General features: G+C 40.5%; 1 protein-coding gene across 7 annotated transcripts in view; it reads right to left on the minus strand.

Moving 5' to 3' along the window:
• Positions 1–24,085, minus strand: part of abhd18 (abhydrolase domain containing 18) — a 98,222-nt gene that overhangs the window by 52,332 nt on the left and 21,805 nt on the right. For all 7 annotated transcript variants that reach the window (XM_059643644.1, XM_059643581.1, XM_059643625.1 and 4 more), the window contains 3 exons: positions 6,511–6,611; positions 2,739–2,817; positions 787–873 (listed from right to left, as the gene is read on the minus strand). In XM_059643644.1, the coding sequence (XP_059499627.1) occupies positions 787–873; positions 2,739–2,817; positions 6,511–6,611 (267 nt within the window). The remainder of the gene's footprint in view (positions 1–786; positions 874–2,738; positions 2,818–6,510; positions 6,612–24,085) is intronic.

Genomic DNA, 24,085 nt, shown 5'->3' on the forward strand with positions numbered 1-24,085 from the left:
TATCTTTTTGTCCCCCTCATTACTTCCTTGTATATTCTTCAATGGATACTGATTGTAGTTCAGCTTAACACAATAGTCTAAAAGAGATGAATTTGATTATTTGGTATAATAATTAATTTCTGTATTGTCACCAACTCAGTTGGTTCAGGTAGTGAGCAGCTGATCCACGTATTCAATATATAACTGTACTAAGAGATCTAATCTCATTACTGATATGTTTGTAATCGTACCCAATGTCCCAAGTTTTTTTGAGAGAAGGGGAAGGGGTAGTAAAAATGTAAAGTTATCACTTTTATTCACTATTCAGTGAACGCCAAAGGAAATGCAGATATGCACATCTAGAAAGTGCATATGTAGATAAGGTTGGGCTATATTTAGCAAATAAGTGATCAAAGGAGAACAAAACTTGTGGAAAAATAGCTCGCTTTCACTTTAAGTCAGGTTATCACTATTCAGGGGTCAAGCCCACAGTCAGGACAAGCTCTTCCACTGTAGCAGGCAGCCATTGCTTTTGAAATTATTTTAGAAATCATGACAAATTCTGTAATTTGGAAAAAAAAGTACATTAATCTGATGAAAGAAAAAATGTTATTACAGATAAGAACTTAAAAGGTATACAAGAACTGACTCTCAATTTTGCTTTTAATCTTATCATTTTTTTTTGGAAAATACTTGAAAAAAACTTTTTCCACACTAGCCCAATTCTAAGCTTTCTAATTAAAATACTTAGTATAGCGCTGCAACAACTTTTGTGATAACAGAAGGTATGAAGGCACACAAAAGGATATAATAAGGATTCTCCAGTAGAAGTGATCCCATGCACGCTTCCTTTATCATCGGACGAGCCATCAATGTACGTCTTCGCCAATAAAACTAGAAATAGTTTTAAATAAAGCAGAATGCTATAAATACGAAAAGAAATTACTAAAAGCCACGAACTATTTAAAGATGATCACATTTTTAAAGCCACTGATGCCATCTTTCAATTTGCTTGATTCAAGTTTTTAAAAAAATACACCCAGATTTATTTCTTTGTTTTGTAGCCATATGTAAGTTTCCTTGCCCTCCCTGAAAAGCATTCTTCTGGACTTTTTGCAGACATATATACATTTACTGCAAGATCAAGAGTTGCACCTTTTGTGATGACATGAAAATGGGTTAAATACTGCGCTCAAGCAATGTTCCAACTTCCAGTCCTGATTCCAGAGTTGAATCCAGGTAGAGACAAATCCAATCAGGAGCCAAAATGATCACTGTAAATGACTGAATACTTTAAGAAATTTACGCTTTGGTGCTGGAGTAATGGCAACTTTCACAAGATAAATATATTGTAGGACAATCAATGTTTAGTGAAGAATTCAGCTGAACTGTGTTTACTCAGCTGCCTTACAGGGCATTATTGGAATGAAGCATAGTGAAAAGAAAATTAAGTACAAGGTTTTGGCCAATGGGTATGAAGCTTACATGGCGACCAACGTCAAATAGCTACTTTAGTATCTGTACAAGATCTTTTAAAAGCTCAACCATTACAGAAACTTTCAGAACTGGTAAAACAGCCCAAATTGTGGTAAAAATCGAGGAAAAAAACTGGAGGTTACTTATAACAAGTTTTATATTCTGTCCACATATACGTATTCCCTAGGGTGGCATGGTGGCTCAGTGGTGAGCACTGCAACCTCACAGCGCCAGGGACCCGGGTTCAATCCCAGCCTCGGTTGACTGTGTGTGTGTGTGTGTGGAGTTTGCACATCCTCCCAGTGTCTGCGTGGATTTCCTCCAGGTGCTCCGGTTTCCTCCCACAGTCCAAAGACGTGCAGGTTAGGTGGATTGGCCATGCTAAATTGCCCATAGTGTTCAGGGGCGTGTGGGTTACAGGGGGATGGGTCTGGGTGGGATGCTTCCAGGGCAGTGTTGACTTGTTGGACCAAAGGGCCTGTTTCCACACTGTAGGGAACCTAATCTTATCTAGGCAGGGGTCGTAAGTTAATCATCTGGAATTGGAACCCTGTCTAACCGTTTCCTTTGCTAGGCCTGGTAGATTTACTGTAATTGTAGGAATGCAATCAAATCGCTACTCTGGTAAAGATCAGTTCAACCATGGAGCCTTTGTGGCTTGGGTTCCTTGGTATCAGGCAATGTATTCACCATTTTTGGGAAAAACAGGAAGGTGTGCAAAGAATTGAGAACTTTTGTTGACACATTTAAACCAATTTTTACAAAGATGTTGACTTATTACTGGGGTGAGGCTCTGAAAACAAATGTTATTCTTCAACATCTTACTCAAGTGACCATGAATGTGATGCAAAGTGGGCATCAAAACAAGACTAACCTAATCTTCAAACATTTGCAATAACTGGTGTTACACTCAAGGACATTGGTCCAGAAGGACCAAGAGATGGAGAGAGAAATGAAGATCAAAGGGAAGGCCAAGCTGAACTATAATTCCCCCTCCCAGTCAAGAAATCCACTGGAATGTTCTGTCAAGAGTTATATATCAATAATAAATACTAACAGAATAAATGAAATCACGTTCCAGAAAATATAATGCATTTTGAATGACAGCAAATAGTTGAAACAAACAGCTGGAAATAAATATTGCTGTGAATATAAAATGACCCGATCACAATTTAAAATTTAGTTTAAAGATGTAATACTGTCAGGTATTTAAGAAATCAAGCAGCTTTATGCTGATACATTCAAACATTAAAACCAATTTTACTACCGTTCTCTCCACTTACATGATCTCCAGTGCCAGCTAGATGGACACATACAGGTCGGTATTTACTCTTCCATTTTTTCGGAACTATGAACTGAAACCTGCAACAATGGCATGTGAATAATTCATGTTGCTAGCTGTACAATAATGTGACAATCATAAATCCAAAACATGCAAACCTGGACTTGAAAAAAAACATCTGATATATAATTAACACCTCTGCAAAATAACATGCAAATTTTATTATCTGTTCAAAAGTGTGAACAAATACAATGAATAGCTCTATTTCAAATTAGCAGGACTGTCAGGAGTATCTGTCATGACACAACAGCCAGAATTCTACCAGATAGTTAGAGTATGGTTGGGAGATGGAAGAGGTGATAAATTGGGGGGCAGAAACTATCAATGACATACTCTCCCTTCCACACAATATTCCAAAAATGGGAACTGTATTGTTTGAACAAATTTGCCTATTAATGGCATCAGCATGATAATGGACCTATCTACCTGGCCTCTGCACAATAAATACAACCCTTACTGGTTTTGAGATGCCCTTGAAGAAATCAAATGTAGTCTCTTCTGTGGTCCCACTGTTACCCAATCATAGCTTAGGGTCCGTGGTTGGTCCCAACTGTGGGACCCATACAGCACTTGTAAAATTCTGGCCGTTGTGTTTTTGATATCCTATCATATTTGTCATGTTTTATAGATTATGTTTTATAGATTTCTATTTAGTCTTAAATAAATGTAATGGTTTTCTTTCCTTTGCATAAAAAGCCAAGAACCAGGCAGTGCCAAGATTAGAATTCAGAAAATATTTTGTTCTGTAATGCTCCTTTCAAATCCAGTAAGATGTTTGAGCATGTTGAAGGAGCTATGCATGTAGTAATTCTTAGATAAATTATGCAAAATCTTGCATTCTCTTAGCAGAAACCATTTTCTCCAAACCCTTCATTAAATCATAGCAATCACCAGGAAATGACCTCTTTGGGATACTGGTCATTTCTTCCCAACCCACATCATCAGAAATTGACATACTTGAAGAGATATCAACACCAACTGAGATTACATGTCAGGTCTTCTGATCTGTATTGTTCAGTACTATACCAAAATTATATTTGTCCATTAGACCATCAGTAAGCTACTTCATTTCAATTACCAGATGCGCAATACCACAAATGATTGCTTTTTTTAAATTCGTTGTTAGTTGGCTTGTGAAGCAATAACATTAATTGCTTTAATAAACCATTATTCTTACTACCCAAAATTATTTTCTGCACTGTGTTTTGCTTAACTGTTACTATAATACAGTGTGAAATAAAGTGCAACCAAGCACACAATTTGTTTATACTGTACTAAACAGCAAATCTCTAAATCTTCAAATGAAGTTTTGTAGTTGAAGAAAATTTAGTATGTCATCTTGTGACTGACCTTGGCAAAAGAAAGGATTTGGTTACAGCTAAGTGACTTTGAGCTCATCAGCAATAACCTTTGGGGTAAAAATTGTTCTTGATTCCTAAAAATGTAAGGTATATTTAAATCTTGCATTTGAAACTGATATGTAATGCTGGGTGAAAGCCATTAAACATGGTCAGATAAGATTAAGCACAGATTAATAAAATTGAATAACAGGTCATTAAGTATTGGAAATGTTCTTCTTTTTGCAAGTGAGAGACAGAAATAGAGAGTAGGAGAAAGAGAGAGTGTGAGTGTGTGTGCACAAATATGCACACATTTACACATTAAAGACAGATTAATGTTTGTTCACATCTCATGATTAAGGTTTAAGTTTACCTTTTAAGCAGGGATTGCTTTTGGCATTGTACTATAGCTTGAAATAATGAAATAAGATTGCTCATCCCCAGAATGCCTTGGGATTTAACGCAAGAGTTCACAATTGAGCTGACTGTTCTCTTTGTTGTGAGCTGAGTAAAGGATGTGTGATTCCTGCCTGTTGAATTGAACTTATGAAAACACTGTGAAATGAAACAGCTATGGTAGTGACAGGAACAAGTCCGTGATGCTAAACAAGTGATCTGGTGTTTTTAAAGGAACTACATTATTTCTCATGTACCTTTTTTTGTGTATGCTTTGTACTTTGAAACACTGCATCAAGATATGGTCGCACAGAGGAAAAGTTTAAGCTGTAACAATGTGTTATCAAATTTGAATGTTCTATCAGTCCTGACAATACTTAATATAGATCAATATATGCTTCATAATCCACATGTATTTATCCAGATTCCCTCTGAATGCATCAACATGATTTGCCTCAAGAATTTCAAGTGGTTGTGAGTTCAATATTCTCATTACTGTCAGATTTCTTGCATTCTTTACTGCATCTTCTTTTTATTATCCCAGTTTTTGAATCCCTTAAGGAGAAACATTCTCTCCGTATGTACCCTAGAAAACACAAATCCCTTCATAATTTTAAATATCTTTCTAGGTCACTTCTCAATCTTCCCGGAGAATGAACCCCATCCTAATCAGTCTTTTTTGTTAGCTGCACCCTCTGAGTTCTGAAATTATTCTTGCAAATCTGTTTTGCATTTTCTTTATACCTCTATACCTTTTCAATAATATGGATAGTCCTCTAATGGTCATCTAGCCAAGGTTACATACATGTTTAACATTACTTGACTGTTTTTACATTCTATAGCTGTAAAAATGAAACTTAGTGATTTAGTTGTATGCTTTATAGCATTGTTAATATGCACAACTCTGTTTCACAATGTGAATCTGTACATCTAGATTCCTGTGTCTCCAACATCTTACTGATTTTTATTATCAAAAGCAGCTGGTGGCTTACTTACTCCTACCAAAATGCACGTTCTCGCAATTATCATGAAAATCATTTACCATCTACACATCCATCCTGCAAATTTGTTAATGTTTCAATCATAGTATTCCCACTGGCCAAAGGGCCTGTACTGCGCTGTAGTGTTCTATGTTCTATGACCTTAATTTTGTGTCATCTGCAAGTTGATCTATGAAGACCAAATAATTCATGCCAATTGCAAACAATGTTTCCAGAACCAATCACTGTGGAACACCACTGCTAACTGATAAGGAATCAGCATCCTTATCATTTCTGGATGTTGGTCAAAAGCAATAACGTAATATCAGGTAAGGACTACTCAACATTCCTCTTTGTAAAGCTATCCACCACAGGAAAACATCTACAACGAAAAGGAATGGTCTCAGTGAAGGGAGTAAAGGGTTAGCTTTGCCCAATAGCCTCCAACTATTTCAAAATTGCCACATCACAATATCATGCTACGGAGTTTTCAGTTGAAGAGTCTAATCACAAAAGAATTTTGTTTCATCTATACTTAGCCATAGAAAACTCTATCCCCTTTTACAGTGTTAAATGTCAATTGTAAGCTATTGTAAAAAAAAGTTGTACTGAAGAATTGAGATAGCAAGTAGTCACACAACACAATATATTAGTTTACTAATGTACTACCCTTCAGTAAGAGATTATCCTACAATTTTTAGCAACACTAACTTTTGATCTTGACCAAACAATGAAGACCAATGCAAAAGCAAAAGAAAGACAAGGAGAGGGATAAAAAGAGCAGTCACAACTGATGTCTGCATTTAAGTGATACTAGTAATGCAAATTAATGGAATTTCACTTCCAGAAATAACCAGAGAATCAATTCAAGAATATTATTTGTATATCTCAAATAGATAGATCCAATAATTATTTTCAATAAAGGTAAAATTTCACAAATTTAAGAATAAAAATGCAAGCATTGTGAGGATTCAACTGAATGCCTTTGTTTCCTTACCTAGCTTTGACCGATTCAGATGGCATTATCCCTGGTAGGTAATGGTCCAGTGGGGATACAAAGTGCCCATCCATGATCTGACAATCAGCCTGTTCCTCGATCTGTAACAAACAGCTTTCAGTTACATTTTAATCCAGAAAGAAACTATGTCTTTGTTGATTTAAAACGGCTACTTTTTCACTTCTAAGGCTGTACTACGCCAAACACAGACCCATGTTTGCTAACAGGCAGTCAAGAAGGAAAATGGTACGATGGCCTTCGTAGCAAGAAGATTTGAGTACAGGAGCAGGATGCCTTGTTGCAATTATACAGGACCTTGGTGTGACCACACCTTGAATACTGTGTGCAGTTTTGGTCTCCTTATCTGAGTAAGGATATTCTTCATATAGAGGGACTGCAGCAAAGATTTACTAGACGGTTTCCTGGGATGGCAGGACTGACGTACAATGAGAGGATAAATCTATTAGGAGGGGAGGCGATAGCCTAGTGGTATAATCGCTGGTCCGTTCATCCAGAGACCCAGATAACATTCTCGGTACCCAGGTTCAAATCCCGCCACAGCAGATGGTGGAATTTGAATTCAATAATATTTCTGGAATTTAGAATCTAAATTTGACCACTGTCAGGAAAAACCCATCTGGTTCACTAATGCCCGTTAGGAAAGGAAATTGCTATCCTTAACTTGGTCTAGCCTATATGTGACTCCAGGCCAACAGCAATGTAGTCAACTCTCAACTGACCTGATGGCAATCAGGAAAACAAAGTGTGAGCTGGATGAACACAGCAGGCCAAGCAGCATTTTAGGAGTACAAAAGCTGACGTTTCGGGCCTAGACCCTTCATCAGAAAAAAAGCCCACACAATTGTTATCTCTGATTTTCCAATATCTGCAGTTCCTATTATCTCTTGGCAATAAGGGATGGGCAATAAATGTTTCCTAGCCAGCGATGCCCTCATCCCGTTAAGGAATAAAGGGGGGGGGGAAAAATCACTATGACATCAGAAGAGCGAAAAGGAATCTCATAGATAACTATAAAATTCCAACGGGACTTGGCAGGGTAGATGCTGGAAGGCTGTCCTCAAAGACAGGGGAGTCCAGAACTGGGGCTTAAGATAACAAGATTAGAGCTGGATGAACACACCAGGCCAAGCAGTATCATAGGAGCAGGAAAGCTGATGTTTCGGGCCGAGATGACGGGTCTAGGCCTAGGCCTAAAATGTCAGCTTTCCTGCTCCTACGATGCTGCTTGGCCTGTTGTGTTCATCCAGCTCTACACCTTGTTATCTCAGATTCTCCAGCATCTGCAATCCCTACTACCCCAGAACCAGGGCTTACAGTCTAGGGATACCAGTTAAACCATCTAGGACTGAGGAGAGGAAAAATACCTTCACCCAGAGAATGGGGAGCCTGTGGAATTTGCTACCACAGAAAGCAGTTGAATACAAAACATTGTATAATTTCAAGAAGGTGATGGACGTTGCACTTGGGATTAAAGCGGGGGAAACAGGTTATTGAATTAGATGGTCAATCATGAACATAATGAATGGTGAAACAGACTCAAAAGGGCCTAATGACCTACTTCTGCTCCTGAGATAGAAGGAACTGCCGGTGCTGGAGAATCTGAGATAACAAGTTGTAGAACTGGATGAACACAGCAGGCCAAGCAGCATCAGAGGACCTTTTCTGAAGAAGGGTCCAGAACCGGAACGTCAGCTTTCCTGCTCCTCTGATGCTGCTTGGCGTGCTGTGTTCATCCAGCTCTACACCTTCTGCTCGTATTTTCTATTTTTCTCTGATGTTGGATACCTCCCCCTTATTTTGTCCAAATTTTGCACAGTTAATAAGTACTTCTGACTTAGAAATCAGACAACCTTTCTCAGCCTTAAGTGCATTCAATGATGGAGCATCTAAAAACTTCTGGGCTCAGCATTCTAAAATTCAAAACCCTTTGAGTGAAGAAATTTCTTCTCACGATCCTTAACGATCTTCTCCTTATTCTGAGAATAGATTCCTTAGTTAGGTATAGGAGGAGGAGGGCAGCACCCTATAATTGTAACATTTTTTAAAACTTACACCTTCAGATTAATGCCTTTGCAATAAAGGCCAACACATTATTTGCTCTTCCTATTTGCTTGCTGTACCTACACACTAACTTACTTCTTTCCTTGTATGAGTACATCCCAATCTCTCTGAATACATTTAAAAAATATTCTGATTTTCTATTCGAATGATCAAAGTGATTAACTTCACACTTTCTAACTGTCATGTTCACTCATTTATTTGTCTCTCTCTCTTTCCAACTGTTTTGTGATCTCCTCACAGTTCACGTTCCCTCCCAATTGTGTACTGTAATGAAAGGAATACATATTAATCTCTATCCCTTTGTCAAAGCTGTTAGTGAGTGACGATAAGTGGATGAGGTCCTAGCACTTGACCTCGCAGAACTCTACCCAGTTACATGACACCAACTAATTCATTACGTTTTCTATATTTTCCATAAAGGCATTTTCTCTATCACTGCGTTGCTTCTATGTCACCACCATACCAGTGTTTTCTGATGTGCCTCTTTTTCCCTGCAACTGAAGATTTCCTCCATGATCTGTCAGGGTACAGCATACTTTCTTTTGAGGAATCCTTACAATTTTCTCAAAAGCTACATTGAGTTTTGGGAGCTTCTTCTGGTTCAGGACTTTTTCACAGAATCCCTACAGTGTGGAAGGAGACCATTTGATCCATTGAGTCCACACCAACCCTCCAAAGAGCATCCCACCCAGACCCAGTCCCCTACCCTATATTTCTCATGGCTAATCCACCTAGCTGCACATCACTGAACACTATGGGCAACTTAGCATGGCCGATCCACCTAAGCCTGCAAATCTTTGGACTGTAGGAGAAAACTGGAGCACCTGAAGGAAATCCACGCAGGCATGGGAGAACGTGCAAACTGCACACAGACAGTTGCCCAAGAGTGGAATCGAACGCGGGTCCTTGGCGCTTTGAGGCAGCAGTGCTAACCACAGACACTGTGCCTCCCTTTGCATTCTCACTAACTCATTTATTAGGTTTTGCAGTCACATGGTAACATTATTTTCTTTGTGCTTAACATTTGGGCTCACACAAAGGGAAAATCAGAACAATTCATCAACATCTTCAATAACAAGCAACTCTATAAATTTAAAGCCACAACACGCAAGGAACTAATTTGTTTCCTAGACACTATGGTATTTAAACTGACATATGACAACAGCATAAGTCAGTGCAGGATTTCATTCCCCCCCCCATAATAAATGACACATTTCTACACACAAAAAGCCATCATCCCAACCATACCTCCCAGTTTAGTGAGTTAATGAGTTTCCATCGCATGTCATAAAGCTGGGAATTTTAACCAAAGTTACAACACCTTGTAGCCTCCCTAACAACCCCATTTCCCTTCTCAGCTCCCACTTCTCTCCAAGCCAACACTTCTCCTTGCAAGCCCTCACTTTACTCCTTTTGCAGCCCTTCTATGTGCCTGCATCCCATTTTCAGCTTCATTATTCACCCATTCCCAATCCTATAGTCCCTGCAGTTTCCTAAATTCCCCCACCACACCCCTAGCAACTTCCTACTTATCCCCCATCCCCATAGCAGCATCGTGGATTGCCCCCACTGCTTCTATTTTGAGCTGACACAGGAACTGTTTGCAGCCAGTGAACAAATGGTACAACTTGACACTATCTGGCTCCTTTATCACTTTTGATGTGCAACTGTCAAAGCTATCATTTTTCGGTCAGTTAATCTGTAATCCATGTGACAATCAAACATGAACTAACATACTGCCAGCACAGTTTCCTTAGATTTAAAACCCATCACTGCATTGGCCAAACTTCATAAGTCTGAACTGACCACAAGACTCCTACGACCACTGGGTATCAGGATAGCACACAACCCCACATCAGCTCAACGCCACTGCTAACCCAAATCAAAGACCCATTACTCCCTATGGACAGGACCAATATTATATACAAGATTCCCTACAAAGATTGTGATAAAAGTTACAATGGACTGACAGGAAAAAAATTAGCCACAGAAGTACACCAACCTCAATTTGCAACAATAAGTCACGACCAATGCTCGTGCATCTCCATCCACATGGATAAGGAAAACCACTAATTTGATTGGAACAACACTAGGATCCTGGGACAAGCCAAGCAGAGGCAAGCACAGGAATTCGTAGAGGCCTGAGTCTCCACTAAGAAAGCCATCAACAAACACATAGACTAGACCCTATATATACTCCATTGTGAAGAGAGACCGGAAGTGAGGTAATCCAGCTCATTGGACACCAGAGTTTAAATACTGGGCTGGAAAATACAACAGCACTTCATCGGAGGCTGCACTGATATTACCAAGCAAGTTAATGAAACTTCCACTGAACAATATATTCCTTTAAAGCACTTACTTTGTATATATTTCTCAGATTGTTACAGAGACTGAAGGTAGAACTGGCTGGAAAATTTTCATGACCACTTTCTATTTTTAGATCAACAATCTGATATGTCAGTCACCCATGATTGATTACCACCTGGTTAGCAAAACTTCATATGAAGATTAAAGAATACAGAAGAGAGAAGAGTGAGAGAGAGAGAGAGAGAGAGAAAGACCAGCTGCATTGAACAATGATACTGCACAAAAATTACAAAATGGACCAAATGTCAAATCAATTCCCTTAGTTCAAAAGAAATCAAAATTCTTGTCCATCACAGTTTGCAACCGTTAAGTTGCCAGAACCCATGAAATACCACCTTAATGATGATACTACGGCAAACAATCAGTCTGAGGCAAATTAACTCCTGCAAAAGGTCAAGAGGTCTGGCAGCATCTGTGGAAATTGTCAGGAATGGTCACTCGACCAGAAATGTTAACTTTGTTTTCTGTCCACAAATGCTGCCAGATAATAAGTCTGAGGCCGCTGCATCAAACACCATCCTTACCTGCCACTTCTCCCCCTTTCCTTAATTGTTTACAATTTACATAGTTGATTTAGAATTGGGAACCAAGTATAGTGTGTCAAAGTTCACAGCTGACACTAAGATGAGTGGTAGAACAAAGTGAGCAGAGGACACAAAGTCTGCAGAGGGATACAGATGGCTTAAGAAAGTGGGCGAGGGTCTGGCAGATGGAGTACAATGTTGGCAAATGTGAGGTCATCATTTTGGTAGGAATAACAGCAAAATAGACTATTATTTAAAATGGTGAAAAACTGCAGTATGCTGCTGTGCAGATGGATCTGCGTGTCCTTGTGCATGACTCACAAAAAGTTGGTTCGTAGGTGCAGTAGGCAATTAAGGCAGCAAATGGAATACTATCCTTTATTTCTAGAGGGATGGAGTTTAAAAATATGGGGATTATGCTGCAGCTGTACAGGGTGCTGGTAAGGCCACACCTAGAGTACTGTGTACAGTATTGTCTCCTTACTTGAGAAAGGATGTACTGGCACTGGACGGGGAGCAGAGGAGGTTCAGTAGGCCGAGTCCGGAATTGAGAATGTTGGTTTATGAGGAAACTGAGTAGATTGGGACCATACTCATAGGAATTTAAAAAAGAATGAAAAACATAAAATTTTGAAGGGAACAGATAAGATCGAAGTCAGGAGATTGTTTCCACTGATGGGTGAAACTAAAACTAGGGGGCATAGCCTCAAAACAAGGGTGAGCAGATTTACAGAGCTGAGGACAGACTACTTCTTCAAAACCCTTTGGATGTATCAATGGAATTCCCTGCCCAGTGAAGAAGTTGAGGATACCTCATTGAATCTTTTTAAGGCAAACATGTTTATCGAACAGAAAAGGAATTAAGGATTATGGTGAGTAGGCAGGCAAGTACAGCTGAGTTCATGAAAGATCAGCCGTGATCGTACTGACTTGCAGAGCAGGCTCAATAGGCCAGATGGCCTACTCATGCTCCTATTTCTTAAGTACTGAACGACTTGTATTGTGGGATATTTAAACTAAGGCTTGGATTTCTTTTAGCCACAGCTCTATCATATAAAAATCAAATTTCAACATGGGCGTTTGCATCTATTAATGCACCAATCTGATTTACCATATTCCATAAATTCATTTTTATGCACAACAACTCTAATTTTGACTTTTACTTTCTCAAGTACTTTCAATTCACCTAATAATTTACTACTTCCTCTTACTTGGCTGTTTTCTACTATTCATCTCTTCCCTTCTCTTGAACCACCTGGTATTTGAAATGTATGCACCTTATTCCTGTTTTCTACCTCTATATGGTTTCCAACCAAAAGCATCTCAAACCCGTTCCAACCACATCAGTGAACCTCCTGAAATGACTAGTGCCTGTCCTACTGAGGTGCAATTTGTCTCTTGACAACAGCCATTTGCTCCAAACTAGTCTCAATGCACCGTGTTTCAAGTCACATGTTGACCATTGTCAACTTTCTATTTCTACTCTCATGATCACATAGCACTGGAAGTAATTCAACAATTACTATTTTTGAGATCCAACTTTTTAAAACTTCTTCCTGACATCAAATGGTAGGACTTTGATGCTTGCCCTTTCTAGGTCATTAGCACCAATAATACTTACAACTAAATCTTAATATCTACAACCTCTGTCTCACTCCTTTCTTGCCCTGCAAAATAAATCAGAGAAATTTCAATCTTGTCCTCATGCAATGGCCTGATAGGTACTTTTCAACAATTATCAAGACCATAACTTTTGGCCAAGTTATTCATTCCTGAGCCCAGGCATTCTCAGCCAGTTATCACACACGCACAATTGCTTTACAGAAGCTAACAAGGCTGCTTTCATCTGTACGTTCCCAGTAGTCACTGGTAAAAGACAACAGTAAAAGGGTGGAAGTGGGAATAGGGTGGTTGAGAAAACACTTAGCATGCTTGTCTTCATTGTTCAGACCTTTTAGTATAGGAGTTAGCATGCCATATTGAGGTTGTACAGCATATTGGTGAGGCATCTTCTGGAGTAGTGTCCAGTTCTGGTCACCCTTTTATAGGAAGTAGTGTTGGACAAGGAGCATGTGAAGCAAGGATGTCACCGCCCCCACCGTGATATTAATAAGCTAGAGAGGGTTCGTAAGAGATTTACCAGGATGTTGCCGGGAATGGAGGGCTTAACTTATCTGGAGGACTGCATAGGCTGGGACATTCTTTACTGGAGCATAGGAGGCTCAGGGTTGACCTTAGAGGTTTATAAAATTATAAAGGGATATAGACAAAATGAACGGTAGGTGTCTTTTCCCCAGGGTGGGGGATTCCAAGGCAAGGCAGCATATTTTTAAGGGTGGGAGGTAAAAAGATTTTTAAAAAAAGACATGGCAGGCTATTTTTTATTTTAGAGTGGTTCATGTACAGAATGAGCTTCCAGAGGAACTGGTGGATACGATTACATTTATAACATTTAAAAATATAATGAATAAGAAATGTTTGGAGGGATCTGGGCCAAGTGTAGGCAAGAGGCACTAGTTTAGTTTGGAATTATGGTTGGCATGGATTGGTTGGACCAAAAGGTCTGTTTCCATGCTGTATAACTCTATGACTTCATGACCAGGAAAACATGGACATGGCGGTCGGGGCAGTGACATCCTTGCTTCACATGCTCCTTGTCAACACTACTATATAGGGATGATATGAATAATGCTGTTTTTCACATTTCCACAAGATCACAGTAGCTGCCTACTAATATCCAATACCAAGTATTAAGTTACTGGGAACACCGTTAAACACATACCGTGATGCAATGCACTTGAGACACAACATAGTTAATTATGTTCATGATGTAATTATCAATTCTATTCCATACCCAACAGCTTGCTTCATAAAAACAATGTTCCTAATTTGTCCTCTGAACATATAAGTATAGACCATCTGGCCTCTCAATTTTGTTGTCTTTCTGGGGCATGGCTGATTGTCTACTTTAATGCTCTTTCCCATCTTCCTTGATATAGTTTTTAAACTAGAAATCAATTGATCTCTCTCTAAAATAGTCACTAACCAAAGTTTCCATAATCCTTTGAGGTACTCACTGCTATGTTCTTTTTTTTATTCACTCATGGGATGTGAGCATTGCTGAATGGACCAGCGTTTATTACCCATTACTAGTTACCCTTGATAAAATGGTGGTGAGCTGCCTTGTTGAACTGCTGTAGTCAATGTGCTATATAGATAGACCCACAATGTTATTAAGACAGGAATTCCAGCATGTTGACATAGCGACATTGAAGGAATGGTGTTTCAAATCAGGATGGTGAGTGGCTTGAAGGGGAACTTGAAGGTGGTGACATTCCCATCCATCTACTGCCCTTGTCCTTCTAGGTGGCAATTGCTGTGTGTTGGAAGGTGCTGTACAAGGATCTTTGGTGAATTTCTGCATTGCATCTTGTTGCTAGAACACACTGCTGCTAGGAGCATCAGTGGTGGAATGACTGAATGTGGATACGGTGCTAGATGGTATTAAGTTTGTTGAGTGTTGCTGGAGCTGAACTCAACCTGGCAAGTGGGGAGTATTGCATCACAATCCTGACTTGTGACTTTGTGGGTGGAGGCTACCACTCAGCTGGTGAGTCACTTGCTGCAGTGTTCCTAGCCTCTGACCTGCCCTTGTAGTCAACCCTATATTTACATCTAGCACTAGTCCAGTTGAGTCTGTGATCAATGATAACCCCCAGGATGTTGATATTGATGGAAGCAATGATGATAATGCCATTGAATGTCAAAGAGTGGTTGTTAGAGACAGTCATTACATGGTATGTGTGGCACCAATGCTACTTGCCACCGAGCCTGGATATTGTCTAGGTCTTGCTGCATTTTGACATGGACCGCTTCAGTATCTGAAGTGGTGGATAGTGCTGAATATTGTGTAATTACCGATGAACATTCCCATTTCTGACTTTATAATGGAAGGATGGTCATTAACAAAGCAGCTGAAGATAGTTGGCACCTGGATACAACCCTGAGGAATACATGCAGAGATGTCCTAGAACTGAGACAACGGACCTCCAACAAGCATAAGGCGAAAAAATTAGTTCTCAACTCGGTCCTAAATGACGTGGTCTCTATTCTGACACTGTCACTGCTTCTAATTTTTTTCCCATCCCACCGCACAGGGGAAAAGCCCTTCTGCATCCACCCTACCTAATCCTTTAAAAGTTCTGTAATGGACAACCAGGTGCTTTTGGACATTAATGCTTCACAACCTCTCACCAGTTAGGAATATATTGTACTTCCAATTCTCCTACCAAAGTGGATAACCGTATATATCCATACTATATTCTATTTGCTATTTGTTTGCCCCATACTCATGCTTTCCAAATTCCCTTCAAGTTTCTTTTCATCATCCTCAAAAGCATATATTGTTGTGTCATCTCCAAACTTGGAAATATTACATTTAGACCCCAAATCCAAATCACTGATCTCGATGGTGAACAATGGGGGCCTAGGTATTTAGCCTTGTGAAACCTCACTGGTCAAAGCCTGCCTACCTGGGAAAGATCTATTCATTCCTACTCCAGTTTCTTTTTATTAACCAATCCTTAAACCGTGCCAATATCTTACCCCACCAATGTGTTTTAATTTTTGTTTACTAACTAATACATAAATAGAGTAATGAACCATATTGGAAGCATTACATGGTTCACCTTCTACCTCAACTACATATTCCTACAATGTTCCCACAATCCTTAAAATTGCAGTGAGACTTCTTCACTCTGATAATTGAACCCCTTTGTAATAGAAGGTAAAGTCCTACTTGCATGTACAACCAGTACTTAGGGAAGTAGGTTAGCTTTCTGTGATTGACAAAGGAGGATACTCAGATTCTTCTGAATAACATTCCCTGTCTCTCATCATTTCCTACTGATTCACATAACTTTATATTTCCCCCACATTGCATTCTTCTTGTTCACTCTCATTCAAGTACTTAACTGTATAAATCCCTTCACATACCCTTCATATCCCATAAGTGGCTTGCTTTCCCATCTAACTTTGTATTGTTGGCAGAATCTGACACATTTAAACCCACTCCTAAACAGGTGAAGCCAAAACGTTAATCTTTGCAGTGCTCAATGCCTTCAAGTCCCAAAAAAACCCCCACCTGAACACTGGCAAGAGTAAATCTACTGTTCAGATTTTACCACAAACTCAATTCTAACAGAATCTAATATTGTGCAACCTCAATATCCTCCTTGATCTTAAGCCAGCCTTCCGTTAACCAGAAGCTGCAGAGAGATAAAGATGGATCAAAAGGTACAAGCTGCTGACATCACTGCCTGGGGAGAGGTTAGCCAGAGGCTGCAGAAGGACAGAGAGAGATAGAGGGGTACCAGTCACTGATATCGCTAACAGGAGGTACTGAATGCAGAAGTGCTGATGTGATGAAAGAAGCAGCTTCTGAACTAAAAATGACATGTGCCCAGGTGCTACTTTGAGCCGATTTAAACCGTTTTGCATTAACTAAGTCCTGTAAAATCTAAGAAAGATGGAGTAATACAAAAGCCTCATTAAGTGAGAAATAATGAGGTAATGCTAGCAAAGTCTCTAGGCCAGAGCCAATAAGGTAAAGGCATGCGAGAACTGAATTAGTCGAGCCCTTGGGGTATCAGAGGACCCTAGTGGGTGTATAAATAGCACCACATTCAGTCTGTGAGAAAATGTAGAAGGTCTAGTTTTGTGACAAAAAACATTTAACCAACATGTGTCTTATTTAATTCGTGAATAAAGTAATTTGTGAGCTTACAAGTATTGACTCTTCTCTCTATGTAAGCCAATAACTGGAGCCAATGCTGTCTAGGCTCCCTACAACATATCATGGTGCCGTGACTCAAATCCGAAAGTAGGTCTCTCCACTGAGTCAGCAGGAGGCTTGGGTCAGACCGAGCGAGCGCGAGCTTTGGGCTCAAGGGAAGACATCTCTCCACTGTGTCAGCGGAAGATGCAAGTCGAACTGAATTAGCAGGGTACAGAAAGAAAGGGAGTTTGGGGTTATTCCATAGCCACCTGTGTACAATGATGAATCAGGAAGGAATGGACTGCCCTAATTGGACAGGGCTCTTCCTGAAATACATAAATAGAGAAATGGTCACCATATGGGTAACATGCAGGTCACACCACAGACAAGGGAACATCAACTGGCGATGCCCTTTGGCAGGTTACTCAAACGAAGATGTAGGACAAGAAGTTTACAAGAAGTACAAAAAGTGATAGTGATCAGCTGCTCAATGGAGGAACGGATAGAATGCTGACAGCTAGCCAAGTTAGAGAAGGTAAAGAAGGAAACACTAGAGGAAGAGAATAAGAGACTTCACGAGGGGGTAGCCCGCCTAGTAAAAAGGTAACTGATCTGCAGGGACAGAGGAGTGCAGACTTGGTACTTATGAATCAGAACGAGATGCAGGGTGAGAAGCTAGTTGGGGAAAAGAGTAAGCAAGAAGTCCAAACAGCTAATGCTGAGGTGGAAGGATGGAAGCAAAAATGTAATGATTTAAAAGCTGCAGTGAATATGATTCAGAGAGCAACTCAGTAGAAGGAGGGGTAGTGCCGTGGATCACACAAAATGTCAGAGACAGGTAGAGAAGCTGCAAGGTCAGCTCACCGCACAGAGAGGTACAATGTACGCCTTTATATCTGACAGTGAGGAGGGCAGTGAAGAGGACATAGCTTGGGACGATTTAGCAGATGACACAACTAGGTGCAGAGATGATGATGGGAACCCTCTACCAGAGGATCCACTGCCAGCTTATGGACCCTGGTTTGGAGACCCTGTCAACTCCATTCTTAATGTCCCCACCTAGTAATCACTAGAGAATGATCACAGGCAGATGGTCAGATGGTAGAGGACAAGATTATAGTATATTTCACCCCAATGTTGAGGGACATTGCAAGAGGTATTGGGACATGCATGCCGGGGGACAATCCTAGGGAGCTGTTCCAAGCAGTCAGACAGAGGGAAGTACATGGCTTAGGTAACGCTGAGAAAGGAAAATTAATAATAATGTGCCTGCGTACACTCTGTCTTAAGAGAAGAGCAGAAAGTTGGTAGAGGCACAAATGAGGCTTTAAAAGACCAGGTGTTAACTGTTGTGGGCACTAACAGAGGGGACCCATTGGAGGCGCTGATAAAGTGCTATCAAAAGAAAGGTGAACACCCACCGCGTTTGCAACACACTTTGGGCAGGGTTTTAGCGGGTACACGATACAATCTTGGACAGGAACAATCTGGAGGCAGAGGCTAGGAACCGATGGCTAAGAACGTTGGTGTTGCACGGCACCAAGGAGTCAAAGAGGGTATTAGAACAGTTTGCTCCCACTGATGACACGCACAGAGGCCAGGGTAATGAGGAAGGTGGTTCAAGCATGGGAAAAAGAAACAATAAAATTTCCCAAGACCTCTGGAGTAAGGATGATGCCTGTTAAAGATCACATAACAATCTGGAGAAATGATGAGGGAAGATCTAATCAAAGGGCACCCCCTCCAGCCTATCCAACATTGGGAAGAGGTAGAGGTAGGTGTACAGGGAATGTCTCGGGAATAAGTTGAGGTAATGGATTTAGCACAGGAGCAAAAGAAAGACAGGGAATTGAAAAAAAACCTAACAGAAGGAGCAGAATCTCACTCCTATAAAGCACACAAAGAAGTCTATGTCCAGGACGGAGTAGTTTCATATGATGGAAAATGCGTGGTGCCAGAGTGGGAGGGATGAAATCAAATAATTCACTGGGGACATAAAGGGGCAGAGAATACCCAGGATAAGATAAAGGAAGTGTGTGGATGGCCCGGAATGAAAAGGTGATGTGGTATACCATGTTACTAATTGTTTGATCTGCACATAGCGTAACCCTGATAAGAATGTTAAGAATGGGACCCTCTGACATACTAGATTAGTAGAAGGGCCGTGGACTAATTTATGAATCGACTATATTGGACCCCTACACACCCCTCCAGGAGGATACAAGTACATTCTAGTAATAGTGGACACGTTTAATAAACGGGTGGAAGCTTTCCTGACCATGACAAACACAGCCAGAAATACTGCAAAAATTTTGTTGGAACAGGTATTCACTCATTGGGGTATGTCCCGGAGCATAGAATCAGATCAGGGAATACATTTTGCATTACTTGGGCCCTAAAATATGATGAGCCTTCTTGGGATCGAACAGAGATTCCACACACCCAAAAGACTGCAGTCCAGTAGAATTGTGAAAGAATGAATGGGACATTGAAAAACATGATAGTTAAAATAGTGCAACAGCATAAGGCAACCTGGCAGGTTGTGGCGTTTGGTAGGTTTGGACTTGGCTGGACCAAAGGTAGACAATCATAATCAGAAAAATGGGTAAAACTTTTGGATGAAACAACAAAGAAAGCAAATGATGTAGCAGCCCACCAACAAGAGAAGAAGCAGCAGCAAAGTAAGGCCTAAAATCAACGCAAAAGCCAACCTGATAGAAATGAGAAATAATGGGAACTGCAGATGCTGGAGAATCCAAGATAACAAAGTGTGAAGCTGGATGAACACAACAGGCCAAGCAGCATCTCAGGAGCACAAAAGCTGACGTTTCGGGCCTAGACCCTTCATCAGAGAGGGGGATGGGGTGAGGGTTCTGGAATAAATAGGGAGAGAGGGGGAGGCGGACCGAAGATGGAGAGAAAAGAAGACAGTTGGAGAGGAGAGTATAGGTGGGGAGGTAGGGAGGGCCTTCCCCAGACTGACCTATCCCCTCCCTACCTCCCCATCTATACTCTCCTCTCCACCTATCTTCTTTTCTCTCCATCTTCAGTCCGCCTTCCCCTCTCTCCCTATTTATTCCAGAATCCTCTCCCCATCCCGCTCTCTGATGAAGGGTCTAGGCCTGAAACGTCAGCTTTTGTGCTCCTGAGATGCTGCTTGGCCTGCTGTCTTCATCCAGCCTCACACTTTGTTACCGATAGAAATGAGTCCTGGTTAAACAGTAATGATAGGAATACGCTAGCCCAACTCATTCTTGAGTCCAAGTTCACCGGTTTCTCGAAGATAGTCGATAAGTCTAGCCCATCTGTATACAAGGTATTAATGGCACCAGGCAAGAGTAGCTGCTATATCAATCAGTTAAAGTTAGTGGGAGAGAAGCAAGCTAGCCACAACTGGCATGTGATGCTCGATGCTAACGATGTGCCGGGTTCCCAACAACAGAGGCAGAAAGAACAGGACCAGTTACAGATATCCAAAGAGATAACTGGAACGCAACCCAATGTTGGCTGTCCATGAATAAAGACTAGCCAGAAAAGATGACGCAAGCAAAACAGAAAGGGGACAGGAAGTAATTTGGGTCAGACAGAACAGATGGTTAGAACTGGAAACAGATTAGGAAAAGGGGATAGATGATCTGGCTCAGAGTTTGGAAAACCTGGGCTTATAGTGGTGATAAGAAAGACACTGTACATAAGAGTACAAATTACACTTCTATGTTACAGGTTTAACCTAGGATGAAAGGAGTAATATATTTTGTTACTATTGGGGTGATCATGCTTGAAACTATGGTTGAGCCACCATCAGAGTCACCACAATGAGTGAATACGCCTCGAGCAGTATCCATACTGGAAGAATATCCCATGAATGCGAACAACACTGTTCCACAGCCAAGATAATATAAACTAATAAAGGAAGCTGAAGGGACTTAAATCCGTATTCTATGGGAGTGAATGGGTTGGCATGCACAAAGAAGACATTGGGTATATCAGAAGGCAGAGAGGTACAATTCTCATGCAAGAGTTCTGGAGGTGACACTGGTGGTAATCCCAGAAGGACAAATACATCCATTTATTGAACAACCATCAGGGAATTACGGTCGCAGTAAAATTATGGTTCACTGGGATTGCACCTATGTGAATATCGACTGGGGTAGTGACACACAAAATCGATATGTTGCCTGGGGCAGCTACTCAAGGCAATTCAAGAAAATTGGCTGGATAATCATCAATTGGACAGGGGATGACATGATACAGGAGGGAAATACAGAAAAAAGGGTGTTGAGAGATACAGATAGGGGTTTCTGTCAGGAGCCAGGGCCCTTCAGAATTTTCAGGACCCATAAGAAGCTTATTACCCCACATCCCCCAGTGATTAAAACCACACCAGAACTTAGATGCAGTGAATCTCAGTACAGGTGTGGGTCTGGTGCTAGAGGAGACTAGAGAATCTGTCACTTTGGTACCCGGATTTTGGCATGTCCAGGTAGTCTTTAATTTAACTGAAATGACTGCTCCAGAATGGTGCCTGTCCACCACAAAACAATTATTTGTCCGTCTCCTTGATGAGCAGGAATGAGCTTAAATCCAACAAGAATAGAAAGAAAAGAGGACTATTGGAGGTAGCAGGGGCAGGATATGCATCGGGGTGGCAACCATCAACACCTTGGACATTGTGGAATTAGAAAGTCAAATACGATCCATTTAGCAGAAAATGCAGGTCATTACTGGAGAAGGTAACTTAGGCCAGAGCAAGGCCCAGGATGTGTCACAAGTAACCATGGACACAGTTAAAGTTCTAAACCCTTTACAGGATACGACAAATTTAAATCACTGATCCTATGACCGATACTTCTGAGAAGGTCCATAATGCCAAGGTGTGTGCCATATACACTAGCTCTGAGCTGACTATGATCAGGACTAATTTGTTACAGCTGCATGCTCACCAAGTCCGAGACTGGGTGAATGATGAATAATTAATAAGGTGGGTTGGAGAAAAGACAATGCCCTCTGGAAGGACACAATATGGCTATTAATAATGTGACCTCTGATTTGATGATCAGTGGACAAGCACTGTCCCAGCCAATGACCAAGGTGGCGATAAGAGAAAACCTCACGATCCAACATACCAATACAGACCAAGATGTATGGAGATTTGTTTGTACCGAATTACAAGCCATTCCACACCTGACAGCAGATTGGACACATATAGAGGGAGAGACAAAAGAAATAATTCATCAAGAATTATTGATGAAAAGAGAGAAAGAGGGAGAGACAGACAAAGAAGCACCTGTCCAGTGCGGCCTTGTTAGCTGCAGCAGGTATCCTGATCAGGTGTTAGCTTTTATATTCTGTGACTAATTGGGGAGTGTCAGAGGACTCTAGTGGGTGCATAAGTCAGTCAAAGTTCAGTTTGTGGGAAAATATGTCTAATTTTGTGACAAGAACATTAAAGCAACGCATGTCTTGTTTAATACAAGATGCTGACAGTAATTTATGAGATTACTATTGACTTTTCTCTCTGTACAAGCCAATAACCGGCTCAAGTGTTCTCCAAGCTCCCGACAACACATCAATTACATAATTTATTTCTATTGCTATTAAAATACTCGATTCACCACTTCAAACTAACAAATGTTTCTTAACATCCTATTAATCAGCCTTCAAACTTCTCAAAAATGTTACAATTCAATAGCAACTGTAGCACCTAAAGCCCTCTTGTACTAAATCATGCACACCGAGCATTCAAGTTTTCACTAATTCCATGGGCTCTTATCTGCACAGCTCACCGACAACTGACAAATCATTGGCTCTAGCTATCTTCCATCTCCACCTGCCTCCACATCTAGAGCCCAGCTAATATTTTCTAGACTCAACTCTGAGCCACTTATCACACACCATCTCTCTGTACTACTAGTAGCAGCATTTCATTCTTACTGAATTCAATTCCTGTCCTAAATCCTTCAATCTTGCTAAATTTCACAATATCTTCCAAACAGCGTTCTCTAAACCAATACCATTAGTATAGTATCTCCGTGATCTTTTTCAATTTGCCCTCTTTGTCAATGATCCCCACACTAAAAGCCCAATATCAGCATAAGCTATTGGTGGAAAATGCATCACGGCACAATCAAACTCAACTGTAGCAAATACTGCTGCATCCAACTAGTTGAACTTAGTACAGAAAGTATACAAGTAAACCTACAATGATACAAATGCATTGTCAGCAGTTTTAGGAAGGCTCACTGGACTAATATCTTGAATGGGTGAGTTGTCTAATGGGGAAAAGTTGGAAAGGCTAGATTTGTATCTGCTATAGTGAAGAAGAGTAAAAGGCGACTGGAATGAAACATGAAAAATCTTTGGAGTTTCTAAAAATATGGATCTAGAAATAATGTTTCCACTTCTGGGGAAGATCTCAAATTTTAGGTCACTAGTTAAAAATAAGGAGCCACCCATTTAATACAGAGATAAGGAGAATTTGTTGCTTAAAAGAGGACTGTGTATCGTGGGAACTGTCTTCCTCAAAAGGCTGTAAAAGCAGATGCTGAGTGGTTATTTCTTGACAGGGGGTCAAACATTATCAACAGTAGGCAGAAATTTGGAGTAATCAGATCAACCATGATCTACTTGAACGAAGGAACAAGTTCATGAGATGAGTGGCCTTCCCCATTCCTAATTCAAATCTATGTTTGTTACGAACACTGTTCTTAAATACCCATGAGAAATTTTGCCTGATATCAGATCAGCCTGTTTTCACAATGAAGACAAGAATTCGACTCACTGATACATACAAATTAGGGAAAGATGGTTTGAGTAAGGTTTT

This window comes from Stegostoma tigrinum, chromosome 1 (assembly GCF_030684315.1).
Source record: "Stegostoma tigrinum isolate sSteTig4 chromosome 1, sSteTig4.hap1, whole genome shotgun sequence".
Classification (NCBI taxonomy): Eukaryota; Metazoa; Chordata; class Chondrichthyes; order Orectolobiformes; family Stegostomatidae; genus Stegostoma; species Stegostoma tigrinum.